At 56.4% G+C, this 9,191-nt stretch overlaps 1 protein-coding gene across 2 annotated transcripts in view; it reads right to left on the bottom strand.

The window, feature by feature from the left end:
• Nucleotides 1-469: 469 nt before the first annotated feature.
• The window catches only part of EHD2 (EH domain containing 2), a 16,686-nt gene continuing 7,964 nt past the window's right edge, over nt 470-9,191 (bottom strand). For both annotated transcript variants that reach the window (XM_002917884.4, XM_034637955.1), the window contains exons 5-6: nt 3,749-3,913; nt 470-1,482 (exon numbers count right to left, since the gene is read on the bottom strand). In XM_002917884.4, the coding sequence (XP_002917930.1) occupies nt 931-1,482; nt 3,749-3,913 (717 nt within the window). In that variant the 3' untranslated portion in view covers nt 470-930. The remainder of the gene's footprint in view (nt 1,483-3,748; nt 3,914-9,191) is intronic.

Consider the following 9,191-nt stretch of genomic DNA (forward strand, 5'->3'; position numbering starts at 1 on the left):
AATATGGGCTGATGGCAGAAAGGTTGTGCCCCCCGTCAGTCTAAAATTCGGGCCACCAGCTGTGGGGAGTCCGGGGGAGGGGGCGGGCAGGCTGGGTTTTCAAACCAGGGTCCGTGGGCCGAGGACAAAAATACTTCCAAGTGGGCACAGTCTGGGCGAAGCAAGGATCGATGGGGCTTTTCTGTCTCTAAGAATCCTTATGAAAGAAAGGGTTGTGATCAGAAGTGGGTGGAAGGGCTGAAGAGGGGTCCATCTGAGGAAGTAGGAGGTTGTGTCTCCCCTCCGAGCCCCCAGTGGTCCCAAGGCCTGAGAGCAGGATGGATTGGGGGGGAGGGGTGGTCCCTGCCTGGATGGGCAAGAAGTGGGGGAGGGGACCTTTGTGTTCGTTATTTCAACCGAATGGCCACTGAACTATGGGGAGACGCGAGGGGTCCTGCCCAGAATTGGGGATCAGTCTGGTTAGGGCCGGGTGTGTGTGTGTGTGTGTGTGTGTGTGTGTGTTTGTGTGACGGTGTGGGTGCTCTCTCCTGAGAATGTCAGCCCCCTGAGGGCAGGTCTACGTGTCTACTTTGCTCTCTGCTGTGATCCCCAGTGCCCGGAACAAGCCCTGCGCATCCAAACATAGTATGTGCTCAATAAATACTTGAATGAAGATGATTGAATCAATGCCTCTATGTGTGTGTGTGTTAATGTCAATGTGATGTGCCTAAGGGCACGTGAGGGGAGAGGTGCAAAGGCCAGGCAGAGAAGCCTCGCCCCTACCCTGGTCCCCACTGTCTGGCGGAGGGGAGTGGAGAGCCCCCATCTGACAGCCGAGAAGGTGGGCAGGCAGCGTGCGTGCAGGCTGGGGGGCGGTGTGCGTGCAGCCAGCTGGAGCTGGGGAGCCACAGCAAGGCAAGAGGGAGGGAGGGCCGGCGGGCCGTGGCTGGCTCACTCTGCCGAGCCCTTGTGGCGCCGCTTGGAGGGCGGCACCAGGCGGCGGGGCAGGTTGGTGGGCAGCCCGTGACCCTCGAGCTTGGCCTCGATGAGGTGGCTGGCCAGGGCGAACTCCTCGTCATCTAGCATGCCGTCCCGGTCGACGTCACTCAGCTTCCAGATGCGCCCCAGCACCGAATTGGGGAGCTTGGTGCCCACCATCCAGGTCTTGGCCTTGGTGCCGCTCAGCTTGCCGTCGGCCGGCGCCAGGTTGTAGAAGATTTCGTCGTACTTGGACTTGTCCTTGGTCACCACCCACTCGGCCTCGTCGTCGGAGCCCTCCTCGCCGTCCTCCAGGGCCTCATCGGGCCCCCGCTCCACGAACGGGCCCATGTGGGTGCCCTCGAAAGCGCCGCCCTGCACGCCCACCTCGGTGCTCTCCAGCTCCTCCTGCCGCAGCAGGGGCATGAGCTTGGCGATGTCGTGCGTCAGCATCTCGTCCAGAGCCTCCAGCAGCTTCGGCTTCAGTGAGTGGAATTTGGTGAAGTCGTGAGCCATCAGCAGCTCCTGTTGTGGGGGGGGGGAGCACTGCGAAGTCAGGGGGCACCGTCCTCAAGGCCCCCCAGCCCCATGGGGGGCTTGACTGACCCGGGCACCCACCACACCACTCAGAAGAGACTTGGACAGAGGGATCCCGGGGGCCCTCCCCCCGTGCCAGGCGTTCCCCCAGAATCACTGGACAGTAGGGACGTGAGCCGCCCTCCGATGACTTAGAGCAGCGGCCGTTTACCAGCTGGTAGAGAAGGCTTTCAATATGCTGACATCGGCCTCAGCTTTAGCGAGCACAGCCCTGGGTCTGCCCGGCCTCTGTGGTGCCCCAGCTGCAGCTGCCCGGCAGCCCTGCCGTTGTGCAAATCGAGAAAATTCCATCCCTCCTGCTCTGTTAGCTCTGTCACCCACTTCACAGAACCGGGTGAGTGGCTTGCTGCCAAGTTTGGAGGTTAGGTTTGGGATGGCCCGATGATTAGGAGCTCCTGGGACAGCCCTCCCACCTCCCAGAAGTCATCTCGGGCTAGAGCAGCTGTGGGGCTGGATTGGTGGTCACGCTGCTTCTCTCCCGCGGCCGCTCTGCGTCGCCCGCACCTGGAGAGTCACAGCCAAGCCCGATCCGTTTCATGGCACCAGAGCCAAGGCGGAGAGGCCCGCTGATCTGGACATAGAAGGGGGTGTGTGTCTGCACTCCAGGGCCAGCCTGCCCAGGTCCCAACCCAGTTCTGCCACCTGGGAGCTGTGCATCCTCAGGCAAGTGACTTCACCTCTCTGGGCCTCAGTTTCCACACGTGTAAAATTGATCAATAACATTAGCGCTCCCCTCCCTTGCGGGGTGGGAAAGGCTAATTGAATGCATCTGGAAAAAGTGTTCCAGAATCGTCCACGTGATCTTACCAGCAGCTGTTTATCTAGCCCAGTGGTTCTCCACCAGGGGAGATGTTATGGTGCCCTTCCCCAGTAGACACTTGGCAAGATCTAGAGACATTTCTGATTGTCACAGCTGGGGGTGCTGCTGGCACCCAGAGGCTGGGTGGATATAAACATCCCGCAATGCACAGGACAGCCCTGACCACGGACACTCTGACCCCAAGTGTCAGTAGCGCTGAGGTTGAGAACCTTGACCCAGCCCCAGCTCTGCGCCACACGCTGTTCTTAGGGGGCTGCAAGCACTGGCTGATTCGGCAGCCACCGCAATAGGTAAGTACGATCCCAGTGCCCATTTCCCAGTTGAAGAAACTGAGGCTCAGGCAAGGTGACTTGTCCAGACTCACAGAGCTAGTAAGGGGCGGAAGCGACATTCACTCCACCTGAATTCCTCAGAGTCTTGGGTTAGAAACCATCTCAGACCCAAAGGTCACAGGCTTGGAGTATCAGCTTAATGCAGTCTCAAAATCGTGGCTCAGCCTGGGCTGGGGGGCTAGTCCCTGCCTCCACGCCTGAGCCTGGACCTCCGTCCCCATGTTCATTCTGTCACTCCTGCCCCACCCCTGCTCCTGTAGCTCTTCATGCATCCCCCGCACGGCCCCCAGACCTGGTGCTCTCCCCAACACTGGTTAATCCGAGACCTGGACATGCAAGGGGTCTCCCAATACCCATCCATCCCTTCGTCCTCAGCACTGGAATCCCTGAACATTACCTGGCACCCGGCCACCTACAGGGGAGGCTACCTTCTGGCCAACTGGATGTCAGCATACGTTCCATACACAACTCTAGAATTGTCCTTTCCAACACAGGAGCTACACGGGGTTATTTAAATTTAAATTAGCTATTTAAAGAGCACGGAATATTTCCATCACAGTAGAAAGTACTATTGGACAGCACTGTTCTAGAAAGTGTCCTTAAAGAGAGAGACTGTACTGGTAGCTTTCCGTCCCTTCTCCCTCATCCCTTCTTGCTGCCTGGATGGCAGACAAAATGGCTGGAGTTTTGGCAGCCATTCTGTACCATGTGGGGATTTTGGAACTGGAAGCCAGGCATGGAGGAGAACTGAGACAGAAGGGGACTTTTTCCCTGGCTCTGTAAAGCACCAAACCAGCCCTGGACCACCTTCTAGGACTATACGGAGAGAAACAAACGTCCATCCTAATGAAGCCACGGTTCCTTGGGGTTTTCTCTTCATTCCCTTGTCCTAACGCATAAAACCACGCCCTTAGGGAACCATTTGCAGGAGGGGCTTTCCAGAACTCCCCTCCATCTCTCCCGTTTTTGAGACTCCACCCTGAAGCCCACAGAAGCTGACCCCTTCCGCCTCCCCCACCCCCGCCCTGGGGCGACCTCCCACCTGCATCTTCTGGCAGTCGGGAAAGTCACCGGGGGATATGTGATGCTCCAGCTGGATCTTGGCGAAGATGACGGGCAGCTTGAGGATCAGCTGCTTCTTCTTGTTCTCCTTCCCGAACACGGAGGGCATCTCCTTCTTCAGGTAGCTGATGATGTACGCGTGGACCTGGGGGAGGAGAGCGCTCGCCTTAGCCTGCAGCACCGTCGCCCGGGGCCCCGCAGCCAGAGCTTCAGTTTCGCGTGGCCTGGAGGGGGCGCTGAGAATGTGCATTCTGACCCTTACAGGCGAGCTGCTGCTTTGGCCAAGGGCAGAAGGGACCCCCTCTCCTAGGCAATCCATCCCCCAATCTACATAGCAGCCCGAGCCTCTCCCTGGGTTGCCTCGTCCACATTCCTGGACAGCTCCGTCTTTTGACGCCCAGTGGAATCTGGGCCCGGCCCCCAGAACTGTGTCACCCTCAGCTGTGCCCACGGCGGGAACCCATGGCACCCCTACCGCTCCCTTCCCAGTTGAGGCCAGTCTTCCAGAAGCCTTTCCTGATTTGATAATTCTGACCCCTCACCGGCCGCACCCAGCCACCAGCAAGCCCTTTGCCTTTTGCCTCCTGCATCTGTCCTCTCTGTTTTCACTGCTCTCCGCCTCGGGGGGCCACCACCCCATGGCCACCAGCAGCATTGCCTGCCCGGGGCGGGGGGGGGGGGGCACAGCAGGCAACCCCCCACTGGTCTTCTGGCTTCTCTTGCCCCTACGATGCCTTCTCCATGATCTCCAGGATCATGAGACACTGCTCCAAAGTTTCGATTTGCTTCTTATCCAAGTACAAAATTCCGACCATAGCTGACAAGTCCTTACAGCAGCAATTCTCAAAGTGTGGCCCGGGGAACCCCAGGGATTCCCCCACCCCACCCCAGCCAGCCTCTTTCAGGGGTTCACATAGTCAAAACTATTTTAATAACAATACTAAGGTGCTATTTGTCTTTTGTGCTCTCATTTCCCCCCGGGGGACAGTGGAGTTTTCAAAGGCAACAGAACACGTGCCTGTAACTGACTGAGCGCAGGAACAGATGTGCAAAATCCAGAGGTCTCCTCTGAAGCCAGACATTAAAGAGATTTGCAAAGTGTAAAACCGGGCCACCGTCCTCAGTAATTTTTTTTTTTTTGGTTTGGAAATAATTTTCATAAAACATGTGGGACTTAGGTTACCGTGTCCTGGGCTTACGGTTATTTAAAAACTGATCTTATAATATCTACTATCCATATTAATTAATATATATTGAACTAGCATAATTCACCAATAACATTTATAATCACTAAGCTGCTGCTGATTAAAAATTATATGATTGTTGTTGGCTAAGCAATATTACAAGGTAAATATTCAACATTTTCTCGGGTTTAACTTCTGGTATAGCCAATGTAGACAGATTCAACCCATGTACCTACAAACTCTTTGGGGCACTCAATCATTTTCAAGAGTGTCATGAGCTCCTGTGACTGAAAGTTTTGAGGGCCACGGCTCTCCAGGATTTGGCTCCTGGTGTTTCATCCCAAATCCTTCCCCCATCTGCACCCCCCCCCCCAGTGCCAGCTTCCTCATCTGCCAACCTTGTACTAGCATGCTAATCTTTTTCTTACCACAGGGCCTTTGCACATGCTACTCTCTGCCTGCAACTCAGCCCTGATCTCCCCAAGCTGGCTCCCTCAGCTTCCTTTTGACGTCACCTCCTCACTGAGGCCATCCTCTGAGAAGCAGGTGCCCCAACCACCACCATCCAATTATTTTCCACCGTCACTTCCCTACTCCTCACAATGTTTATTTCAACCCAGCCTTATTTTGTTTATCTGGCAGTTTACTTATTCTGTCTCCTTCCATCAGAATGTAGGCTCCAGGAGGGCTGGGACCTTATCTGTTCCCTCCGTCTCCAGCACCGGCACAGTGTGCACAGAAAGCACTCAAGAAATACTTGTGGAGGGAAGCAATGAACTTGGGAACTTTTGAGCCCCGATCTCCTAAGTTATCAAAAAACAAACAAGGAGGGCAGAATCATGAAGATTCGCATTTTTGAACAGGAAGCTCAGTAATTAACCGCATATGCTTAAATAAAAATAGTATATATCTGGAAAAAGACACAAGAAACTTTTCATGGGGGCTGCCTCCAGGGAAGAGACCCTGCGAGCTGGTAGGGGGGATCAGGACTGGGAGGGAGCATGTTTAACTGAGCTTAAATGCTTTACCATGAGATGGCCTTAAAGGTTCGGTGGAAAACACTCGTTTGAAAGTTCTCTCAATGAATCATAGGTTTAGAATGCTAAAAATGTTGGCGGTCCCTGGCTGGTTCTGAATCCTCATGTCCTCCCACCTCCACCACTCTGTCTCCCCCAGCCACCTTGCGCTCCTTGTCCGAGCCCGTTCCTGCCTCAGGGCCTTTGCACTTACTGTTTCCTCAGCCTGGCAGGGCCTCGCCCAGACCTCCACTCTCCCTCCTTCAGGTCTCTGCTGGGAGACCCTCCCTGACCTCCTTAAAACAGTCCCTGGCCAATCTCCTTTCCTCTGCTTCATTTTCCTTCCTGACCCTTATCACATACAGTATTGTATGATATTACAGATTCATTTGTTTAATATCCACTTCCCCAGTAAAAAGTAATTCTAGCAGAGAAAATCAACATACATTCCTTTGTTCCCTGCCGTATCTCCAGGGCCCGGAACAGTGGGGAAGCACGTTGTAGGTGCTCAGTAACTGTTTGTTGAGTGAATGTCATTGAGCCGCCTCAGAGAAGCGCCGTAGGAAGGTTCAGGGCATCCTGGCCTCTTTAGTATCAGACCCTCCCAAGTACTTGGCCTCAAGTACCGCAACACAGTGAAATCGCCCCTTTACATAGCTGTCACTTCAACCAGAGGGGCGGAGCCGGGTGACTCATCCACAGCCTATATCGTCCAGACAGGGAAACCGAGGCACTGAGGGGTGGTTATGCAGAGTCCAGAAAGGCCCTGCACTTTGGGGGAGAGCGTATGGGGAGATAGGTGGTGTGGACTGTTTGATGGCCAGACCAAGTGTGGCGGAATCACACGTGGGGAATGAGTGGGTGACACGAGCAGGGGAGGGGCAGCGAAGCTCGGTCGCAGTTGGACCCTGTGTGAGGGGCACTGGGAAGCCACAGATGGATCCGAGGGAGGGAGGAGAAGGAATGGTGGATAGGTGTGAGGGGCCAAGGGGGCAGGGGCGTGGTCAGGGTGGTGGGCGGAGCCGCGAGCGCGGACCAATGGCGACGACGGGGCGGGGCCTAAGGCGGCTCCTCGGGGACCCAGAAGAGGGAAGGCTGGAGGGCGCTGATGGCTTTTCCAGAGAGGAAGCGGGGGAAGGTGCCAGGAAGAGATAAGGTGGGAGGGCGGGCTGGGCCGGGGCGCGGGTCCCGGACTCCGGGGTTTGTCCGGGTTTCCGGAGCCGCCTCCTGCCCGGCGGGGGCACCAGGTGTCCGGCCCGACCCCGCCCCTTTGTCCCACGGCCCCGGGCCCCAGCCCAGCTCCCGCCGCTGTCTGCGTCCCCGAGGGGCCGGGGGTCCGTGGGGGACAAGGGCGAACCGGAGGAGGCGCTGAGAGAGACACGGAGGACGACAGAGGGGGAGAGATAGAGAGGGGGGAGAGGTAGAAGGAGAAAGAGAGGAGGGACAGAGAATGAGGGATGGGGAGAGGAAGAGCCCGAAAGACAGAAGGAATAAGAGGGAGAGAGACGGCCGCTGGGAAAGAGGTAGAAATGAGGAAAAACCAGAGAGAGTGAGACAGAGACACAGAGACAGTCCAGAGCCCGGGTGGGGGAGGAGGGAAAGGTGGATTCCGAGGCTCAGAGGCTCCCTGCTGGGCCGCTCCCTCCCAGGGAGGATTCCTGGGGTGGGGGTGGGGGCCCTGACTCACCCCCTCTCTGCTGCTCCTTAAACCAACACCCCCCATAACCTTCTAGGCCTCCCCGCCTGCCCAGCTTCCTGCCCCACCTCCACCCTGGCAGCCTCCCCTATGAATGTTCCATTTGGCCTCCAAAATCGCTCTCAAACCAGTGCTCTCCTCCCCCTCCCCAAGGCCCTGCTCGGATTCAGGCTCCTCCTTGTTGCTCAGTCCCCAGCTCCTCCCTGGTCTCTGGCCCCAGTCTAACCGCCCTTGAATCCACCCATCAGAAGATAGTTTGAGTAGGACCCAGTCCCTCTTCTGCTCTGAACCCTTCCATGGCTCCCCAGTACCCTCAGGACAAAGCTCAGGTTCCAGGCTACAGCCCTGGATGGTCTGACTCCCACCTCACCAGCTTCAAATTCAGTTACTTGCACTGTCTACACTGAGTTCAACACTGACATTTTCCCTCTTCCTTGAACCGGCCACGTTCTCATCTCCCGTCCATGGGCTTGCTGGTCCCACAGTCTAGAATTCCTTCCCCTCCTTGTCCTCCTTATCCTCTAGTTTGCAGCTCAGATGCCCTCTCCTCCCTGAAGTCCCCTACCCCAATTCCCCCTGGGCTCCAGTACCAGCCCTGACCGTGTCGGGTCATCACTATCTGGGGATGGGTCTGTCTCCTCCCCTGAACTGCCTTGGTCACCGCTGTGTCCTCAGTACCACCCAACACAGGGCCGGGCACGGGGGAGATTTTGTCGAATGAGACTGTTTGTTCAATGCCATTTGTTCGATAAATATTCACTGAACGCCAACTCTGTTCCAGGTGCTGGGGATACAGCAGCGAACAAATTCAGAGGTCTCTGATTCTGTGGAGCTTACGTGCGAGTGGAATCAGGCAGTAAACCCAGAAACCCAATGAATGGACAATGTCCGGCCAGGCAGCAGTGAATGCTATGTAGGAAATTACAACAAGGATAGAGCAAGACTCACATGACGGGAGCGGGGAGGGAGTTAGTCATAAGAAGGGAGGGCAGACGGGGAAGCCTTCCCAAGCATGTTGACCAAAGCCTTGAAGGAGGTAGGGAGCGAGCCAAGTGGGAGGGGGGCGAGGAAGGAGGGGTTTCCAGGAAGACGGAACAGTACGTGCAAAGGCCCTGAGGTAGGAGCAAGGAGGCCAGCGTGAAGTGCAATGGATGATGGGAAGGGAGTGGAAGAGGAGGCCAGAGAGGAAAAGCAGTGTGGATGGGATGGCTGTGGACCTCAGTGGAGTCCCGGCTGGCTTGTGTGCACCAGTGGGCGATGATACAATGTGATGGGTGCTGGGACGTGGATGAAGGGGTGACAGGACACAGGAGACAGGGAGATGGGGAAATAGAATAATAGATGCATGGCCGCAGGGGAATGACTCTCCTTGCCATCCGGCCTCCCCCACTCCCCCTTGCACCAGAATGACCCAGCCTGGAGGACTCTCCCGGACTCGAGAGCTAACTCATCAGAGAGCCCATAAGCCAGTGACTCCTGGCCAAGGAGACAGGATGGGAGGCAGGGCAAGGGCAACAACCCCCCCCC

Source organism: Ailuropoda melanoleuca, chromosome 12, assembly GCF_002007445.2.
Source record: "Ailuropoda melanoleuca isolate Jingjing chromosome 12, ASM200744v2, whole genome shotgun sequence".
Lineage (NCBI taxonomy): Eukaryota > Metazoa > Chordata > Mammalia > Carnivora > Ursidae > Ailuropoda > Ailuropoda melanoleuca.